At 40.9% G+C, this 22,181-nt stretch overlaps 2 protein-coding genes across 3 annotated transcripts; both read right to left on the minus strand.

The window, feature by feature from the left end:
- Positions 1-2,107: 2,107 nt before the first annotated feature.
- Positions 2,108-5,181, minus strand: LOC121815213. The gene is made up of 2 exons (XM_042224922.1): positions 3,814-5,181; positions 2,108-3,738 (listed from the first exon to the last, which is right to left on the minus strand). Exon 2 carries the CDS (start codon positions 3,555-3,557, stop codon positions 2,109-2,111), a length of 1,449 nt encoding a protein of 482 aa, XP_042080856.1. The 5' UTR covers positions 3,558-3,738; positions 3,814-5,181; the 3' UTR covers position 2,108.
- An 8,758-nt stretch (positions 5,182-13,939) lies between these two features.
- LOC102298548 (apolipoprotein D) lies at positions 13,940-20,229 on the minus strand. Of its 2 annotated transcripts, XM_042224910.1 has the most exons (6): positions 19,685-20,229; positions 19,307-19,384; positions 16,567-16,682; positions 16,362-16,483; positions 15,662-15,747; positions 13,940-14,680 (listed from the first exon to the last, which is right to left on the minus strand). In XM_042224910.1, exons 3-6 carry the CDS (start codon positions 16,675-16,677, stop codon positions 14,451-14,453), a joined length of 549 nt encoding a protein of 182 aa, XP_042080844.1. In that variant the 5' UTR covers positions 16,678-16,682; positions 19,307-19,384; positions 19,685-20,229; the 3' UTR covers positions 13,940-14,450. The 2 variants fall into 2 exon arrangements, with proteins under 2 accessions (XP_042080844.1, XP_005932203.1); XM_005932141.3 differs by lacking the exon at positions 19,307-19,384 and having other exon boundaries at positions 19,685-20,224.
- Between the last annotated feature and the right edge of the window lie 1,952 nt (positions 20,230-22,181).

A 22,181-nucleotide genomic window follows, 5' to 3' on the forward strand; every position in this document is an offset into this window, starting at 1 on the left:
TTAGGTACGGCCACAGGTACAGGAGAACTCACACAAGCAGCGTCAGGACAACCTGAATGTGAGACAACACTACACACAGCGGTACAGAATGTAGCACGAGACGAAGTGCACATAGAGTCTATGTAACCTGCCCGAAAAGCAGGGCGCACAGAGTTAAACTGACATGAGTGTGGAACAGAGAATTTAACCTGTGCAAACAGTTCTGCAGTGCTCAAACCAAAATCATTTGCCAGTCTATGTATAGCAGATGAAATCCTGCGGCTCTTAACCTTAGCAGGCACGAGAGAAGGTGAGTTTACACAGGTAGCGTCCGAGTTAGCACTTTCAAGTTGTGGCACAGGAAAAACCACAGCCTGAGAAACTGAAGGAGCAACACTGGGAGTCACAGATACAAGAGCTGGTTTAAAGATTACACTGTTCATGGCAGAGGAATGGCTACTAGTCTCTGTGTCACCTGGCTCAGGCAGAACGCTAAGCGTAGATGTTAAGTTGGCTGGCTCAGCAACACAGGTCTTGTTCTTAGTAACTCTCTGAGGAGCCGCGAAGGCAGTGGCTGGTTGAGGAGTAGGCTGAGAAATATCAGGAATGTCTAAAGACAAAATAGGCTGGAACATGAAACAGTCACTAGGAGGAGCATTAGCTATAGAACACATGGTCTCTGATGGTTTGTGCTCCTCAGCATGCACCGTTATATCTAGAGCTAATGATGCTACCGGTGTATGGCTGAACTCTGAACGGGAAACCCTAGAGTCCAAGGGCGGAGTAACACAGTTCTGCGGGGCTACAATGCTAGTAGCAGTGTGTAGATGAGTCTGGTGAGAAATAACAGTCTTAGGTTCAGTTACCTCCACGGGTGACACCGCCATATCCGCTAAACCAAAGGAAACGCTGCGAGCGTTTCCTGAATCAGAGGGCTCAAAAACACAGGGGTTACCAGCGAGAGCACCAGGTGAATGATCGGACACGGAGGTGCCTCGCTGTATAGTGTCCCTGGAGTCCAAAAAAAAGGGAACAGAATTATCCAAGTCCAGTGTCAAAAAAACAGCGCCACTCACGATTGTGCATGAGTTATGGAGTCCGGGATCCGAAGGCTCGGGCTGAGAGTGTGACACACGGTCACTCTCTCCCAGGGGTGAAAACTGCTCCACTGCTCGGGAACGGCGACGGCGGGGACGCCGTTTTCTCCGGGAAGGGGGAGGAGACGAGCCGGGCCGCGAATCCGTCAGCAGGCCGGGCTGAACATCCTCCGGCTCTTCGTACAGGAGCGACTGCTCCGGGAGGACGCCTACAGTGGAGACGAGGAAGTCCTGGATGTGGGGGCGGAGCGCGCCGAATAGCCACGGGAGTCCGGACACCATCCGCTGTAGGCGGACGGCTACGGTCTCCCGGTACTCACCCTCGGGCAGCGCCACCCACTCCTGACAGTGATACTCCACTGTATAAATCAGATCCTCCCGGAGGTCAGCAGAGGGGTTGTGAATCGCTGGGTCCATGTCGTGGTCGCGTCGTACTGTCACGGTCTGCAGAGGCAGGCCGTGCGGTGGTGTGTGTAATGGACCCAGGAGCGTACACAAGTGAGTAGACGGGAGTGAGTTTAACAGAAAGCGAGCCTTTAATATGACTGAAGACCAGGAATACAAACACAGCAGGGATAGCGTGGCTGAACTATAACTAAACTGGGAAAACTAATACTGTGACAAACTAAGAGAACTCTGAGACGAAGATGCTCACAAAAGACTGATCGTGAAAACATGGGGGTGAGAACACAGACGACGCGACACAGACTACATGAAACACAGAGACTAAATACACAAGAGGGATGATCAGGGGAAGTGGCCACACATGGGAACACAGCTGACACAGATAAACATAACATGACATGGCAGGAGTAAACAACACTGACGGGAGACTGTCAAAGTAAAACAGGAAGTACACAGGTGCAAACAGGAGGAGAGAGAGAGAGCGCGGGCATAGTGGGCTGAGGAAACATGGAATGAAACAAGGAGGGACGAGGGCTCACAGATACACAGAGGGGCACACAGGGGGTAAAAGCCATGAAGGGAAAACACTCAGGGAACAACACAACAGGGCAACTCAGGAAACATGGCCTAAATAGGGAACAAAATACAAACATACAAGAAAACTAAGAATACTGGGCCAACATGGCCCAGGACCATGACACTGTCCTTTCTTGGTTGACACTTGTATTCCATTTGCAACCAGGATGAGAACAAAGGTAAGTCATACATCATATCTCCTTGTTCCCTGTAAATGTGCCGTTTGAAGCGACTGGAATGCTCTGCGGGCAACTTTTCAAGTAGGCGATCGACATGGGAGCCACAATTTAGTTCTGTCCGTCCTTGATCACCCATAGTGCTAAGCAAACCAACTAAAGCTTGCACACGAAGAGCAAAGTTATCCAGAGTCCGACCATCACCTGCTCTGATAGGAGGAAGCTCCAGTATATTCCGTAGCTCTTTCAATGCTAGCTGTCTTGGTTGCCCATAACGCTCATCAAGAGCTTTGATGGCTTGAGTGTATGGGTCAGGAGCATAGGAAAAGGAAATAGCTAACCGTTTAGCTTGGTCTACTTTCAGATGATCGAGGAGGACATGATATTTAAAGTGCTCCGTCTCATGAGGGTCAAGCAGGTTAGTAAGGGCCATTCGTAACAGCCTATACTGGATTTCATCTTCTCTGGTAAGGTCTGGGAAAGAAGGACCCTCAAGTTTATACACATGTGTTCTAGTGCTAACAGGGTGACTAGAACTAGCAGTAATGGGTACCGAAGGTTTTTGTGCATGCAAACCATCAGATGTAGCTGGTTGCTGCTTTACAGGAGGGTGCTGCCTTGGTTCCGCAATGCAGACGAGAGGTTGAGCGGGGTCTTCATCTAGAGGAACAGCAGGTTGAACACATGAAATCTGGTGGGGACCTTGCAGTGGTGTGGCCAGGAAATTAAAAGGAGTCTCATCTGGTGTAGGAAAAACTGGTCTAGGCAAACCACTTGAAGGAACTGCAGCATCTAATATTGTTGAATTAGGGAAAGGAGGGCTAGCAGCCAGAACTGCACCAGAGTGACGGCTAACCTGGGGGGGCTGAGAGGGTGATTGACATGTTGCTGGATCAATCACTGGGAACTGCTCATGTTGCTGATGTGTTTGGGGAATGGCTTGTAAACCGCAAACAGAGGATTTGCTTTCATCAGAGACAGTGTGAATTGAAGATCTGGAGGAACTGCGAGAATGGGGAGGAGATAACTGAATCATGAATTGCCTAATCTCCCTCATTGTCATCAGGAGTTCCCTCATCACCTCATCTTGATTGGTGGGTAAAGGAGCAGGGGATGTCTCTGGTTGTCTTTCTGACTCTCCGACAGGATCCTGCAGCCCATGTGTGTCTTTGTCACTGTGCTGGCATTCTGTTTGACTCTCTGTATCACATCTAGCACTTCTACTTCCAGGATACTGAACGTCATACTGCTGCAGGTGGGCAGGAGGTCGACTATCACGACCGGAACGTCTCAAATCTTCAGTCAATGGCTGCTGTGAATCCATGACGCTAACGCTACTCCGGCTCGGAGGACCATGTTTTGGAGGAAGGAAGGTTCAGGGTTTCAGTAGTCATCATCATGGGCTCATCCGATTAGAATGAGAATAAGCAGTCAATCATTTACAGGTTTTGTCGTTTTATTGTATAACGGGTAAAGGAAAGAAAGACACACATGGACTGCTCTCTCTAAAAAGGACATAAAGTATGATTTAAGTAACTCAAAATGATACATGAACTCAGGAGACTCAAAGAGAAACTCACCTCAGCTGCCGCCCCATGTGGGAGTGAAGAAAGAGTGAGGGGTAGGTGAGTGCAGTCCTTATATAACGAGTGACAGGTGAGTGCAATTAAGGCCAAGCACCACACCCAATCAAAGGTGAGGAAAAGAAACAAGGTGCATCTGGTGAAGTGAATGTGCTGAAAGGTGAGCCTTTACAACAGCTTTGTTTAATTTGTTTTTTTAATTTGTGTTCATACAGGTTTTGATCCGGGCTGCACCTTCAAAGTTGAACTGAGATCACAGACAACAGGCATGCTTTCTTTGTTCGATTACAAAAGTTATGTTGTGTAAGAGCTGCACCTAGAGCTCATTATAGCTTCAGTATACACACTTTTCTTTTTTTTTTTTTACATCTGTGTTTAGGTACACAGTCAATATTTACTTACTGGATAACACACACTGATCAATCAAGAGAAGCATGCTGTACAAATTTGATTGATCATGAGCCAGCTTTACAAAATAAAACTGAGGATTAAAAAGGCAATATCTACTGCAGAATAAATTGATTCGCCTTTTTGTTTTTATAAAGAAAAAGGATAAACTGAACACAAACAAAACCTTTCTATCGGGTTTTTTTAATTATTAGAAAAATTTCCTAAGATATTGTCCTCACCTTAGAATAAGAGAACTTGCATCACCTGAGCCTTTTTTAGCAGGAGATAAGATTACAATATGAAATAATTACAGCAGACATTTTCATGTTCAGAAAATAGTTCATGTCTTAACTGAAGACTTTTCTAATGTCGTTTGCTTCATCTTTATATTGACTAAACAACTAAAACTTCATCCACAAAGGAAACGATTCCCAGTGAGTCGAAATCAGTGACATTCGGTAGTGATTACAGACGGAAATATTACTTGCAACACAAAGTGAGCAGATCCCAAGGCAACTTTCCTCAACTTTGAGATCAGCAATTTAGTCGCCTACAAATGAGAGAGCAGGATACCAGTGACTGACTTATGGCAAGGTAGTAAATACATTAGAGCTTTACCTAGTCAAATAGAGCCTGCTAGCAATCATCTGCCACCTTAACAGCTCTCCCTTTGTCAATGTCCTTTAACACAACGACAATGTCTAAAAGAATTTCCAAAAGGAACTTGGAAATTTTCCATATCTACGTCACTGCACTTTGATTTGAGGAACAGTAACACTGTCAGGATGCTTTATTTTTAGATGCTGATGGAACTCAAAGTATATGGTGATGTTTTACAACAATATATTTTATAGTTTATCAGCTCCTTCCCAAAATTTAAGTATCTTAATCATTTATTGAAATATTGATCAAATAAGTGAAAACTGTGGTGACATCTTTCACTATCATTAGTTTCTCATATTTCATTTAAGGTGTAAAAAAAAAAAAGGCAGGGACAATGTCATGAACATATACGCTAATATACTAAAATGTGCCCATCTCTGTGGCCAATTCTCCTCATATTCCTTAAAAATTCTGATTCATCTTGGTTGCAGAACACTAAACCAGCTCTTGAGCCTCTTGAGGATGCTCAAGGGTGCATGGAAATCTACTAAAAGAAAGAATTTTTGTTTTTGTGAAACGTGTTTTGGGAGTTTGGGTTATCGGGCCCCTTGTTATTGGAAATTCAGTCACTGTACAACCACAAGTTTTGTTCATGGCACAGTTTTTACAGTTCAACAGTAAAAACTGTGTAATTCTTTGTGCAATTCTTTTCAGCACAACCTCAAATGTCTACTAACTGGGCTGTTCAGCCCTAAACAACAGAACTAGTTCACAGCTAACAACAAGACAGTCATGTTACCCCAGGGCAATGAACTCTGCTAAGGCCGCCCTCTCTCACTGATTCTGTTTAAAACCTTTCATAAAAAGAATTTCTAGGTGCAGCCAAAGGGTGTGACTTTTGTTGATCTCTAGATCTCATGATACAGTTCTGATTTTCCATGTACGAATTGTTCCTCCAAAGTCAGACTTGAACCTAGTCTCAAAATACATTGGCAAATACCAGCATAATGCATATGCTACATACACACACACACACACACACATATATATATACATAAATGATACAAGGCTGTGACAGATCCCTTAATATCAGTGACATTACAAACATTACAAACTACTGCATTACATGTTAACTGATGTTGTTATTGTTGTGTGTGCCTTCAATCAAGATGAGTTCAGAAAAGCTTATTGAATGGTTACAAGGTAAACAAAGGTCCTATAAGTGAGGCAAAATATTGTTTTAGTTGTTTTGTTGTCTTTTTTCATCAGTTTGTAATGATCTTAAAAGCCTAATTATCCTTAGGAAACGAAGAAGAAAAACAAAAAGAGTAATAATGACCAAAAAAAGGACAATTAGCAAGAAGAAATGAAAAGGTGCCAAAAGCAGTATATTTACAGCTGTAAAGAGGGGTGATAAGAAAACTACATACAAGGTGAGAAGTTGACTCAAGTTTTGCTGGGATCCACAACTTTGGCTATACCTTTTATGGACCACGTATCATCACTCCTGAGAAACACAAATAGAGTACTATTAATTCAACTGTGAAGTAGTAGGAAAGGGAGTCCATTAATGCGTCTGAGCTGAGATCACAGGGACCAGAAGTTATATTACAAAGTTATGAATGTTGATTTGCAACATTTTTGCTTCACTTGTTCCCTATTAAGATGTAATAGTTATGACACATTGTAGTTATGTGGGTCTTGTTTTCGTGAACCTATTTTCCAGTAAAAATGTCAGAAATCTTTCCTTTGTTCGGGTCTGTGTTTCCTTTTGGGTGTTTTGCATACCACATGTTGCCACACCAGATCTTGTGGTTTCACAATCACTATTCTATACTGATCTCTCGCACTATCATCTCCAACCCACCCAAAACTATTTTTAAAAACCTTCCCTCTTTCCCAACAAGCCCCTAACACTTTCTTAACAGGATGGGTTTCGGCATGACCTTTCAAATTTATCCAATAATTAACCAACAGCTGTTGCCTTCTAATACACAGCGGCATTTCTCCTGATTCCACTTGTAGAGCACATATTGGCGTTGTTTTAACTGCCCCTAAGCAGAGTCTCAGCGCTCGAGCTTCAATTACATCCAGCTTCTTCAAGGAAGTCTTAGCCGCTGATCCATATACCACACACCCATAATCCAATCTTGATCGAATCAACGTGAGATAAATACTCTTAAGTGCAGCAAAATTAGTCCCGCTAAACACCTCAAAATATTAAGAACCTTTTTACTATTCCCCACAACGTGCTCTACGTGATGTTTCCAAGTCAATCTCTTGTCAAAAACCACACCCAAAAACCAAAACAATCCACCCTTTCTAACTCTTTCCCATACAAGTACAACAATTCATTACCCCCAATTTTCTTATTTGTGAAAAACATTACTTTAGTTTTCTCAACAGAAAATTTAAAACCCCAGTCTACACCCCACTTTTCCACTTTACCTATCCCCTCTTGAAGTTTCCAGACGAGATGGTCAACATTCTTCCCCCTCACTACATCAAAGACAGCAACCACATCAAAGACAGCAACCACCACCTCTTTATTAACTTGCGCTTTCCTGATATCATCTTCCAGACATAAGACAGGATCCATCGGCCCTCTTCCTCTACGAAAATCACTCTGATAGGGTGCTAAGACATTTCTTGACTCCAAAAAGTGAACCAATCTCACATTCACCATCCTTTCCATTAGTTTACACATATTGGAAGTCTGAGCAATGGGCCTATAGTTTCCAGGATCGCTATTGTCTTTCCCTGGTTTCTTTATTGGTACAATTAGCGCTTCTTTCCATGACGTGGGAGACGCACTTACTGTCCATACCTTATTAAACAACATTAGCAATATATTTAACGCTGCATCACTTAGATTTAGGTTTCTTCCTGTTAAAAGGGAGTTTTTCCTTCCCACTGTCACCAAAGTGCTTGCTCATAGGGGGTCATATGATTGTTGGGTTTTTCTCTGTATCTATGAAGCGCCTTGAGGCGACTTTTGTTGTGATTTGGCGCTATATAAATAAAATTGAATTGAAATTAGATGTTTCAGCATAACATAACAGATCTCATTCTTCCCTGGAGCACTGTTCCTAGTTCTGCCCAGAGCTCTTGTCCCTTCTCTATTGGGGAACTGAAAACCCACTACATCCGCAGTACTGTCCTTCCTCCCTAAAGCTCAAGATATCTTTCTTTAGTTCTCTCACGTCCTCGTTTACTTTCCTCTGATAAATTTCTCCCACTATGCATCATCCACAAAAGTACTTGCCAATAAATCGCTTTTTCCCCATCAGTAACAGCTACTCGATATTCTTATTCAAGAACTTGGATAACTCTCAGTCTCTTCTCCCCTTTCCTGATCATCCCCCACACTTCCCCTATTTGAGTATTACTACCAATTGTATCTACAGAAACTCTCCAGTAGTTCTCTTAGTTCTTCTTATTGTACTTCTAACTCTTGCTTGTGCTCTTTTGTAGTCAAGTGTTGAAAATTATGAGAGCGTTTGACCAACTTAAAGGCTCTATTTCATTCTCTAACTACTAACTGATATTCATCATTTCACCATGGGACGTCTCTCCTTCTAGCTTTCCCTGTTGTCTTTGGAATAGCCTCCCCAGCAGTGCTTAAAATACATTGACTGATTTTACCAGTCATAATTTCGACACTCAAATGACTTTGAACTTGTAAAAGCTTCCTTTCACAAACCCTACTAAACTTCCCCCAATTCACCTTCCCAAACACCCACTTCCCCCCTAACATTTCAGGTGTATGAGACCAAACCTTATCTTACTCACAACCAGATAATGATCACTACCAAACGACTTATTGTTTACTCGCCATTCACATAATGGCGCCAAAGAACTAGAAGCAAAAGTCAAGTCTAACTTTTTACAAGGATTATAAAAATTTACAACCATAATCACCTTCCCTCCCATCCAAACCTGTATCACTACATACTCCAAAACCCCTTCCCTGTCTCCTATCTTGTACAGAATACCTTCCTTAATCAACGTAAGACACCCACCACCAGACCCTTCTTCCCTATCACATCTAACAGCAACATACCCATACACTCTAAAATCCAAAAAAGGCTTCAACCATGTTTCCTGAATACAAATTAGGTCAGGTTTTTCCACCTGTGCGTAAATAAACTGCTTAAAATCTTGACCATTTGACAAGAGACTCCTGGCATTCCACTGTAAGAGTAATATGGTTATAAGAACTAACCACCACATTATCCCTCTTGACTTGCCTGACTAAGTAGTTCACCTCTTATATCCTCCCACCTGATATTCTTCATGTCCAAACTATGACATGCCGCCTTCACAATAATCTGGATCCTCTGTCTTGGACTTCACATCTGAAGTTGCATTTATTACCCCCGCAACAAATGTCACCATCTTCTTCCTCTCTTCTTCTATTTTCCTTTCAACCATTGCCATAACCTTCACCATTACGTGTTTCTCCTCCACCCAGTGTTTCCCCAATCTGTCTCTCTCGCTCCACCATGTTACATGCCTCTGCATATGACACTCTCTGCAGTACCCTGGTTTTTTGAACGACTGTCTGCTGCCTCAACACTTCAGATCCCCAAAAAGCAACACTGTGCTCCTCTCCACAAGTACAGCATTTAGGTTTTACTCCCACACCACACTTCCCACATTCATGATCACCAGAACATCGAGCACATCTCCTCTTCCCTTTACACACTTTGGAAACATGTCCAAATTCTTGGCAATTGAAACACCTCATTGGTTTAGGCACAAACTCCCGCACACTGAACCTTATTAATCCAAAAAAGACCTCTTTTGGCACCTCTTTCGTGTCAAATTCCACCACCACAGTTTCTGTTTCTACTTTCTCCGGACCTCTCGTCATTCTCCTTGCTCCTTTAACTTCCCCATTTCTCAGTGTTAAATTCTCCATCAGTTCTTTCATATTTACATTCAATGGCACACCCACAATAACTCCTTTATTTCCACTAGTGCTCCTTTCCCCTACTCTTGCAGTATTCTTCACTTTGGCTTTGCACACCCCCACAAGTTTCCTAGCTCTTTCCACCTGCACTTCCGTGTTACAACCCACCAGTAAATTGCCATCCCTGAGTATCTTAGCATACTTGATTTCCCCAACTTGTGCCTTAAGTGCTCTTGTCAGCTTAAGTGGATCTATTTTCTTCACACCCTCTGCCTCAAACCTGACAATGACATTCATACTCTGAGTCGTTCCTTCTTCATTACCTTCACTGTCAGTCCCTTCCGTACTACCCTCACTTCTCTTTTTCCTCTTCCTTTCACCAGCTCTGCGCCTCTTCCTCCCCTTTCCCACTCATTCTCGTCACCCTGCCCGCCAATCTCTTCCTCTTCACTACCATCCATACTATTCCACTCACTCCTCCCGCTCTCCATCGGTGCCAACCCTGGTCTATGAGAAGAAGTCTGCAGGAGACCGTTACCGGACCTGTACAGGCCTTCAGCCGACTCTCCTACTTACCTCACTCACACACCAAACAACCAAAAGACAAATCACAAAACACACCAGTTAACTTAGTGGACAGATGCGTCCTTGATCCCCACGGACTTCCTCCTTCACTCTGCAAACCGACCGACCTCCTTCTTCCTAGCTAGCCGCCTCGTTTATGTGGTCTCCCCACACCCGTGCACCAATACAGTGAGTCCATTTAAACCAACCCACTTAGTCAAAAAGGAACAACTCATATGGCTCCTACACAGTTTATGAAAGACTCCACACAGCTGGGAGTCACAGGTCTTGAGGACGAGGGGACTCACTCTGTCTGGTCCAGCAGACTTGCCTGAGTGGAGTCTCCTCATTTGCATCTCAACCTGGTATTGAGTGAAGGTGATGGGTGGGGGAGGGGTGTCAGGAATCTCACAGGAGGCAACAGCGCCATGTGAAGAGAGAGGCTGGCACAGTGGTGTGGCTCTGGATTCCAGGCTGACTACAGGTGAGGTTGTGGGGGTGGGAGCAGACACTGTGGTGTCGAATCTATTGAAAAACAGATTCAACTCATTAGACAGACGACACGACAGAGAGCACAAGAAAACACAGGGTTAAATACACGGGGAGTAATCAGGGAATGGGCCACAGGAAGGAGACACAGCTGGGAGCAATTAGGCTAACGAGACAGGGGAGAGGTAAAACTGAACACACTGACATGAGACATGAACTTTCAGAATAAAACAGGAAACTAACAGACACAGAGAACCAGACAGGACACTGAACTTGACAGGCAGACTCATGAGCAGACACAATAACACCATGGACAGACAGAGAGAACACAGGCAGGCATGAAACAAAAACACTAACACATAGCAAACCTAAACAAAAGACAAAACAGAATAACCGAGAACAAAGAATAATATAAAGAAACACAAAACACAGAGTCCTCAGACTCAGGACCATGACACCTCCTCTTTATTGCCCCCTCTGAAAGCCCTCTTCTTGTTGTTGAGGAGGGCTTTGATGTCCTTAGTCACCCACGGCTTGTTATTTGGGTAACAATGAACAGTCTGAGCTGGAACAATGGAGTCGGTGCAGAAAGTTATGTAGTCTGTGATACACTCAGTAAGCCCATTGATGTCCTCGGCGTGAGGCTCACAGAGTGTTTCCCAGTTGGTCACCTCGAAACAGCCCTGTAGTTCCGCTAAGGCCTCCTCTGACCACCTCCTAACATCCTGTGGTCACAGGTTCCCTCCTCACAATTGGCACATAGCGGGGGGTGAGGTGAATCAGGTTATGATCTGACCTACCAAGTGGGGGGAGGGAGGAGGAGCTGTATGCATCCTTGACATTAGCATACAGTAGGTCTAGAATTTTTTCTCCCCTGGTGGGACAGTCCACATATTGTCTGAATGTTGGTAGTGTATTGTCCAGTGATACATGGTTGAAGTCGCCCGAGATTACAATAAAGGCACTCGGATATCTAATAGAGGTCTGAGCTGAGTGAGTGAGCTCTTTGGTCAAACCTTTCATAAACAGTCTATGGAAAAATGCAAGAGAGAATTCACATTACATCACTAACTGTGATGCATGGATCACATGCCAGCATTTTTTTGCAGGAATGTCTCATGACAGTGACGTAAGCGAGTGCGACGTTCGTGACAACAGCTGTGTGCAGATCAACAATGGATCATATATCGAGTGCAGAGAGAGTATGAGCGTGCAGCGTTTAAAGCGTGGAAGTACTGACCTTACTTTGAGTTTGATTCCATAAAAAGTGACAAAAACATTAGTGTCCGTTGTGCGTGGGAAGAAAACTTCTTTTTACAGAAAAAAAACCCCTAAACAAGCACCGAGTGCGCAACGACGTAATGGGAAATTCACAGAGAAACTCGCGGATTCTTCCACTGACCGCTGCGGCACACCTGCACCAGGGTAAACCTCCGCCTACCCAACTCCTGCTTTACAGGTGAAAATAGAGCAACAGGACCGCTAGTCTTTGACTTTATTTATTTTCTGCTGTGTTTTACTTGCATCTATTTGAAAGAGTGAGTGTAACACACAAAATATTTTATTTTATGTGCTGGAATGTGCAGAAAATAGGTTTAAATGTTAAACTAATTTCTTCAAGTCAGAGAATGTTGCATATAATTAAATTTTTGCTTGATGCATAAAGTTAAAAGATTAAAACTAATAAAACAAGTTTTAAAAAGAGACTTTTCCATTTGATTACATTTTGTATGATGGATTATGCAGAAAAAGTAGAATTGGGCTGAAAGATCTATCGCTTTATCACCTATTCAGGTTGTAAATCGTGTTTTTAAAAAGTAACTAAGTAATTAATTACTTTTGAAAATAAGTAATCAGTAAAGTAACGGGATTACTTTTTTGGGGAAATAATCAGTAATTAGTTACTGATTACTTTTTTCAAGTAACTTGACCAACACTGCCCATGAGTCACTGAGTCATGTGAAAACTTCATCTTGCGATTCAGTCACTTGTATCTTTGGCAGTAATGCCTTGAGTAATTATTTTCCATTTGATTTTATCAGTTGCTTGTGCAGAGTTTGAGCCCACTCAAATCATCATCCCTCCATCACCAGTTTGCTTTGCAGTTTGTATAAGGTGTTTGTGCTGATATCTTGTATTTGGTTTTCTCCAAATGTGGAGCTGTGTGTTTGTTTTGGGTTTCTTCTTAGGTTATTTAAGCGCGCGTGTGTGTGTACTATTGTATCTGTTCATGTAAGAAAAACTAACAAATATGTGAGGGGAACAGATGGTATTGTCATTGTAAACTAATGTACACTTGTCTCTCAATAAAAATATTAAAATAAATAAATAAAAAATGTGGAGCTGTGGGTTTAGGACCAAACATCTTCATTACGGTCTTGTGTGTCCAAACGACATTGTTCAGGAGTCTTGAGCTTTGTACAGATCCAACTTTGCAAGCCTAAGCCATGCTGCCATGTTGTTTTTAAAGAGAAGAGGCTTTCTCCTAGCACCCATTCCCAAAAAGTCCTATTAGTTCAGTCTTTTTTTTTTTTTCTGTCATGAACATTAACATTTAACATATGAGGGTTGCGTGCAGGCAAGATAGGACCCAAAGTGCCGACTCTCAGAGACTTTATTGCTGAATACCATAACTAATCTGAAAACTAAACAGACAGGCTGGCCGACAAAACACACAGCACAGCGGGTAAAGACTGAGAACTAAAATACACAGGATGGAAAACGAGGAGATAGGAAACAGGTGGAAACACAGCTGGGACTAATCAGACAAAAAACGAGATGAGGAAAACCAAAAATAGACACACTCCAGATAGGACAGAGCTATCAAAATAAAACGGACGTGTGGAACACAGGAAGGGACACAGAAACAGGACAGGAAACCAAAAACTCAAAACACCGGGTCACCGACCCAGGACCGTAACGCTAAATGAGGCCTGTAGAATTTGAAGAGTAGCTCTTGGGTTTTTTGCAGTTTCTCTGAGCAATGCACAGTCTGGCTTTGGAGTGAATTTGCTGCAATGTCCACTCCTGAGAAGACCCTGTAAGAGTACAGAAAGTCACAGTAGGAGTACACTTAGTTTCTCACCTTCTGTTTCACTGCACAGTGTTGATGTTGTCACCCACTCATCAGTGAATTCTGATTAATTTCATCAGTATTTAAAGTTGCACATAGAATCATTTATTGCATCACTGTGAGACAGGACTGCATGTTCAATAGATTATTTCCAGTTCAAATGAAAAGAAAAAAAAACAGCTCTAATCTAAGTAGAACAGATCCACAGTTTCTTTTTCGCTCCATCACCAAGAACAGCATGATTTGCTCATTGTTGTAAATAATAAAAGATGCACTATAGATAGAATATAAAAAGGATGTTGCTATTTTTGTTGACTAATTACTATCCAAACCAATCACTTTTTTACAGATGTAGTGTTTAATTCTTTGCAAGAATATGTACTATATAAATGTTTTAATTATCAAATGAATTTTATCTCAAAATATTACTTTAATCCATTCACTTTGTAATCAAATGACAAAATTAAAATGATTAAAACAATGATGAAATAAAAAGAAACAACAATGTAACAGATGTACTATGATTTCATGGCTGGTAGGATAAATAATTAGTTCTACAAACAGAAAAACCCTTTAATGAATGAACCTCTCTGTCAGTTCCTAAATATTTCCACAGCTCTGATATGTGGGAGTCATCTTGGAAATATCGATTCCTTTATCAGTTAGCAACTGCTTGGCGTAATGCACCGTCTCTGGAGGCAGGGAGGGTGACCGTGCGAGAATCCAGGCGTAGTAAACGTGGAATATGCGCAGAATGTCTGTGCAGGAGTACACAATGGTGTAGTTGGTGTAGTTTGTCTCCAGCACCCAGTATGGGCCATAGGGTGTAACTGGTAACAGAAAGCACAGCCACAGAAAGATAAAATACAGACAATAGCAAACTTTTATATGGGTGAGTTTGCAAATGATTTAGATTTGTAAAGCAGAATTGATGCAACATGATATACATTACTCCAAATACAAAGCCTTAAAAAGTAAAATGACAAAGCCACTATATATGAGGTCTAATGATCCATACAGCTGCAGTGAGATCTTGGTCCACATTGCCCCTTTGCTGCATTTAGATGTCAAACAGAGCATACAGTGACACCTTTGGTCATCTCAGGATCATGTCTCCAATTTGAATTTGTTATCCTGCTGACTTGTTGACTAATGATCTCCAGCTTGCACTAAAGTGGTGTGTGTCCTAGTGTGAAGTGTTATGGATGACACTTAGCACCTTGGCTGCAAATTGCAGATCTGCGCTATCATCCGATCCAAAAGGTGACTGAGTTTCTTAGTTTTTTGTTTTTGTTTTTTTTTTTTAAACATGAATTTGCCAGCTAAACTTGAAGTTGTGAAATGGTATACCACTACATTTGATTACTCCCTCCATCTTTAATATTCAGTTTTTGGCGTGATATTGCCATCTCTTGGTTGCTGGCATTCTCAAAGCCCTAAATAAGGGGCACCAAATTGTTTCTGAGAGGTCACTGGCACTGAAACTACTTCCAGCTGTTCCCTTATTCACAAAGGGCTCCCACAGCAGCTGGTTCCACATGTCTCATTTGGCAGGTTTTTACACCAGTTGTTCATCCTGACACACCCCCAAACCCTCCTAGAATTAAACCACAAATCTTTTGCTTGCAAGGTGAATATTTAAGCTACTACACTAAAGAACCACAATCTATCTCTACCAACGCTACAGAGAATGATTTTATGGTCATTTTTAATGCGGTCCAATAAAAATGCCATAAGTTATGTACTTTTTTTGCCCTTTAATGATGATAGAGTACTTTATGATTTAAATGGGATGATAACAAAATACTTACAATATGAGAAGGAAACTCCAAGCTTAGCTGGTTCTTGTCGGTCTGGAACCACAGCTGTCCCTTCTATAAACTCCCTTTTACCACCCCTGAGACACACAGATACTGTATGAGTTTATCAAGCAAATTACTTGTTACCACAATCAATTACAGCAAATTAGACAAAATCTCTTTCCTTTGTGCAAACTTCTGTTCAGCACGAGCAAGCACCCTGTGTCATTACAGCAAACGCCACATGAGGTGTGCCGCCACCGAGCCTTCAGTCAACAGTTCAGGGTCAAGATGTTAATCATGTCACTCAGGTTTGTTTTCATTCTCCTCGTACAATACATAAGAAGAAAGGTGCCTAGTGTACACGTTAAATCCACACCCTGAACTGCACCTTGCAGGGAAAAAAAATACCCGTCATTGTTGCCAATATTGAGGTTTGTTTGGTGAAAGGTTTTTTTGTCTTTGTTTGTTTTTTCAGTGATGTACATATTGATACAGCAAATACACAGGTGCAATAATAAAACATCGATTCACTGATCCACACCACCAGGATATACAGCAATGACATCGGAATGTCGTTCGGGCTGGAGAAGTGTAGTGGCTGGACTGGTCGTCCGTGCAAAAACATAATGAAAATCAATTGCTATGTTATCACCTGTTACAATTAAAATGGTGTTTTCCTTTAGCAAACCACAAGTTGCTTACTACTTACAAAACCTGAGAGTTCAACACTCGGATAGTCCCATCTTTCCTTACGGAATAATTCGCTTCAATGCACTGTCCTCTGGCAAAAGAAGCAGGCAGCTTCTCAATCTCATACCACTTATCCAGGTACTGTAAATAAAGATGAGCCATCATTTCTGTACAGCTCTTTGCTTACTTTGTATGTATGTATACAGAATACTGTTTGTGCTCACCAGCTGAAGGCTGAAGTTAGACTGCACCTTCGGAGTAGGGCAGGCACCAAAGCGAAAAGTCTGAGCCGAGATTGTGGGGACCAGCAGGAGGAGAAGGTAGACAGCAGACATGGTTCCTTTAGGATATGATAAGGTATGTTACACAAGAGTTGCACCTACAGCTCATCCATTTTGTCCACTGGCAGTTTAATACAGCAGGCTGTACAGTGCAGTATTTGCAGGAAATACCGAAATCCATTTTTTAAATGGTAAATTAATTTATTAAGGGAAAAAAAATGTTCAGATCTATCTGGCTCTATGTTAAAAAGTAATTTTCTCCCTGTTTTCTTGTTATTTAGAACCACTCACATACTCTCACTGAGTATGCCAATTGCTGTACTACTGGCCTGCTGTTGAATCAGTTAATGTTCATTAAAGTATATCTGGAAAGCACTCTCTGGGCCCCACTCTCTGATCGGAGTCCTTGTCCTGAGGGAGTTATCACACCAGCATCCCAGAGATAGCTCTCTAACACTAACCTAAGAACGGATTGTGTCACCCTTGGCAGCAAGAACTGCATATCAAGTGTTTGTGATAACTGGCAATGAGTCTCTCATACACTTTGGAAGGATTTTGGCCCACTCTTCTTTGCAGAATTTTTTATATTCAGCCACGCTGGAGAGTTTTGAGCGCAAACAGCCCTGTTTAGGGTCATGCCAAAGCATCTCAGTCAGATTTTAAGTAGCCCATTCCAAAACCTTCATTTATTTATTTCTTTATATTTTTGAGCCATTCAGAGGTGGACTTGCTGGTTTGTTTCAGATCATTGTCTTAAGTATAACCCAAGTGTTTTTGAGCGTCAGGGCACAAACTGATGGTCAGACATTATCCTTCGGGATTTTCTGCTAGAGAGCAGAATTGGGTTAGAATGTTAGTATGATCTTCTTTTTATAAAAAGCTTTGTTAGTTTTAGATCTGACATAACAAGGCACAAGACTTCCAAAAAGTTCATTTTTTTGTCTTGTCAGTGGACAGAATATTTTCCTAAAGGTTTTGGGAATCATGATGGGTTTTTTGGGGGGTAAATGTGTTCTTTTTTGTTCAGCAGTAATTTTTGCCTTGGAAGTCTCTCATGGATGCTATTTTTGTCCAGACTTTTTTTTTGTAACTGTATCAGCAACATTGACCTTATCTGAGGCAAGTGAGGCCTGGAGTTCTTTAGATGTTGTCCTGGGTTCTTTTGTGAGCTCCTGGGTGAGTCAGTGATCTTGGACTAATTTAACCTGGGAAGATTCACCAGTGTTCCAAGTTTTCCTCATTTGTGGATAATGGTCTCAATGTGGCATTGTAACCCTTTGCAGACTGATGATGGCATGTCAATGACTTTGTTTCTCATCTTCCGTTGAGTTGCTCTAGATCGAGCCATGACGTGTTGCTTTTCGAGATCTTTTAACTGATTCTATTCAAGTAATTTCGTGATTCAACTGCTCTGGCAGTAATCATGTCTGGATAATGCATTTTGTATTTAATCAAGTTATCTTTAGTTAATAATAAACTTTACTTGCTGTGAAACATTTAAGTGTGACAAATGTGCAAAGTTAAGAAATCAGGAAGGGGCCAGATACTTTTTTCACAGCACTGTATGTTCACAAGAGTACTGATTGAATAACACTGATACAGGCAGCAAACAGCCGGGCCCCAGGTTTATAAGATATAAAGCAACAGACGAAGAGATATATGTGAACACTTGACCAAAACTATTGACCCTAGATTATAAAACCTTTGTGTACACAGCTAGCTAACAGGTGGTACAATCTACACCTATTATTGAAAACTCTCATGATGTAAACAGCTGCACTAGCTGACATGTTTTAAAGCATATTCTTATGATAATTATTCTTATTGGTAATTGGTTTTGGCTTAAATGGCTGGCATTTACTACCAATAATTTTATCCTACAAAGGGAGCTTATGCAGGCGAGCACAGTGTCTTGTGATTTACGGGATGAATCAGTTTGAAAATACTGAACCCATGTTGTCGATCACTAAATCACTGTGATTTTACTTTCCACAATAATTAGCTAACACGACATAACACACTTTTCAGCTTTCATTTATTTTGAAACTGTGTTGTTGTTGTTTTTTTAGATCTGGAATGTAAAAATGTTTGTCTGTTTAAATGTGCTGTGGGCTGTAAATTACACCATCATGAAGATCACCACAAAAGGGTTCAGCATTGAACTTCTCAATATCCCCCTGAGCTGACTTCTTTCCAATGTGGAGGAGTGGCAGCTTCACTCCACTCAATCTAGGCCAAAGAGCCTAATAATCTCTCAAGTTTAATGAAAATTTCAACCACATGGAGGCAGTATTCTACTAGTATGTGTGCTTGATTTTTACAAGAACTGGGTTTGCTTAAATAAAGCAGGGATGTGTCATGTACGAGTCAGGGTTGAATGTTACCCTGACTTAATGTGGTTTAAAAACAGAAAGTAGTATTAGTTAGAGTCCAGCCAATGTCAGGTTCAGGGTATTGTTTTAACACAAAACAGCATGGCTGTTTTTAGTAGTTTAAAAGCTTTCAAAGTTAAGTGAATGTTTTAAACATGATTGTTTTGTAAAAAGAATTTAACTTTCAATGGTAGACACCATGTATACTTGCTTTTTTGTAATTGTTTGCATTGTTTTACTTTATTTTACATGAGAAAATCTCTGCTGCTCGGTGTTTTAGTTTCGGAAAGCAAACAGGTTGTTTGTCGCACCTGTTCACCTGTTACACCTGTTCTTCTGGTGTCACGTAACAAATTCCTGTGGGACTCAGGTGCTGCTTCTTCTCAGTGCTATGTAACAAGAATGCAAATATTTGAAATATATCCAAAGACGGGATTCCAGAATATTATTAAAGAAAAATCACAGTAAACTCTCATCTAAGACAACGGACGGTTAAACCAACGAGAAGAAAAGAAGATCAAACCGTAGAAAATAATCTTTTGTTTTGTTATCTAAAAATTGAATAAACAAAACAAAACCAAAAAAAAAAAAACTTTGCCAAATAAACGCATGCCATCTTCCACTTTCAGATAGGTGCTCATTCGGTGCTCTTTTCGTTTCGTTTATTAAAGTAAATAACTCTGTCTTACCTGAGCGGTGCACAGGCGTCAGGTCAGGTGGAGGCTTGCATAAAGTGAATGTCTCCAGCTCTACGGAAAAACACGGGCTCGCCTTTACGTTACGTCACGCGAAGCAGAGCTTTTACTTTCTCGGCAGAAAGTACAAGTCGTGCGCTTTATGTTGAAGGACCGTGACAATTGTGCATCTTGGTTCATGGTTATTGCAGCTTTTGATGATTTGATGCAATGACAGGGCAAGGCTCCGTCTTTTGCAAAACATACAATCAATAATAATAAAGCAAAATATGCTAATTGCCTTGCTGTGTCAGTGTAGTAAAGGATCCATTCAGACCCCACAGGGTTGATGTTGTCAGCTCTGATTCGCTTCTTCCTCATAATGGAGTTTACTTTTATGTATTTTGAATTGTTCAACACGCTTATGTATGCTGATTACGGAAGTGTGAGGCTCATCGGTACGTCACCCAGAAACAGGAAGTATAGAGTTGCCATGGATACCGTGAGTACCGTGTGATGGGAAACGACATTTAATAAGCGATTATTTATTTATTTATAACACATATCAAGAAATGAGCGAGATTTGTGTCATTTGTATCTGCGTCCTAAACTCCAGCCTTCTAATTCTAGGTTTAAAAAAAGAAGAAAGGAAAAAAAAACAATCGCGAGGCATTAGAGTAAATATAGTGAATGAAAATGTCCTTCATAATGAAAACAAACTCCATCTCACTCTAGTAAAAAATGAGTAAAATAAAAAAAAGAAATTCTTCAGGAGCAGTTTAATCCTCTAAACCAGTTTTCATGCTGTATTTGTTAATATAACTTTATTCTGATTTTAACCACATAAGTAGATTTTTAACTAGCCAAGTAAGACAGGGTAATGACACCCATTCAAACCTTTACTCTGATCAGCTCTGATCATTACAAAAGCAGAGAGCTAAGTAGTATCTGTCATATACTGGGTTATGTTAGTGCCTACATTGAGCCGTGGGGTATTGTGGATTTACGCCATATGATATGCTTTTGCGGCAGGGCTGTCTAGTTTATTCCTAGCTGTCGTACCCGTTGTTGTGTTGTTCTAAGTGATGGATGCTGAGCTGCTGATAAGGAAAGCTATCGAGTGGTCATTCTGCAGTATCCTTTGTGTTTTCATTTATTCATTTAGCTCTTCTGGTGTTTTACTTGTTGAAATTCATGCTCCGCGAACAGCTTCACTTTCCAAATTAGTTCTTCCCAACTAATAATGGAAGAGAAATCAAAAGATGGGCCAGAAAAGAAAGTAGTTCTCTTCAGAAGAAAAAATAGAAAAATCCAAAAAATTCAAATTCATCAGATCCTTTTGGTTTACTGTGCAACTTATCCTACAATTTCATTCTGTTTTATTCTGTAGGATTAAGTCATATAAAAGAGTCGAGAATAAAAATATAAAAATATACATTCCTATTTTTAAAAGATACAATCTTTAATATGATAATAATTCATATTGCTAATTATTTAACTGAATTTCAGCATACGTCTCAGGTTTTCTGCATTTTTAAGAAAAGTTACTGTAGTTAATGAAAGCAATCTGTCAGCATGGCTCTTTGACATTTAATATTTTGAATCAATTTATTAAGCTACAGGAAAAAGTTGGTATTAAAACAGGAACTTTTCTCTTTACTAAATTACTTTTGTTTAGTATGAGTGGCCAATGATGAGGTCTTTATCAGTAGGAAAAGTTGTAAAACCCTCCTTCACGTTTTCCAAAGCCTTTCTTTCTGTGGGCTGCTTCTGGACCCCGAACCTCTGGTTTGCCACCCTAATTATGACTTTTGTTATAAAACAGGAAAATCTACAAACTTTGGCTGTAAATTACAAGAGCAGTAAGTTTTTTGTGTCAGTTATTTGTAATTTGTTTATTTCTGCAACTCTTTCTGCTTCATATTGTTTGCAGCACATGAACTGATCTCAGATTTCTATTTCAACTTCTTGGAATGAGGCAGAATTTTATATCCTGAAGGCATCAAAATTAAGAAACATTTGTCGATCCCTGTCAGTTTCACCCCATCTGTTTAAAGCAGGAAAGTAAGCCAAGAGATCATTGTATATTCCTGAGCTTTGAAGCTGGTGTTGCATTACAACAGCTGTCATGATTGTTGTGATATAAATCAGGCTGTTGTAATATTTCAACGTGATGCAAGCATACAAATCTGAAGAGCAACACAATGCTTTGATAAAAACATATGCGATTTATTGTAATAAATATATTTGTTTGGACAAAAAAAAAATCTGGTCTATTATTCTTCCCAGATGTTTTCTGAGAATAACAACAATGACGCCAAAGAGACGAGGGTCTAAATAAAGGTTATTTATTTCCAGTGTTTGTTGAGGGGAGGAGGTGGTGTTGCGCCCATGTTTTTCTGTAAACACGGGCGAGATGTTCACTCTTCAGCAAACATTGTCTCATGCAGTTTCAAACATTTTTTTTTCTCCCAGCTTTTTAAAGCACCCGTTCAATTTTTACTGCAAAACC

This window comes from Haplochromis burtoni, unplaced genomic scaffold (genome assembly GCF_018398535.1).
Source record: "Haplochromis burtoni strain Fernald_Lab_line unplaced genomic scaffold, NCSU_Asbu1 Contig_155, whole genome shotgun sequence".
NCBI lineage: Eukaryota > Metazoa > Chordata > Actinopteri > Cichliformes > Cichlidae > Haplochromis > Haplochromis burtoni.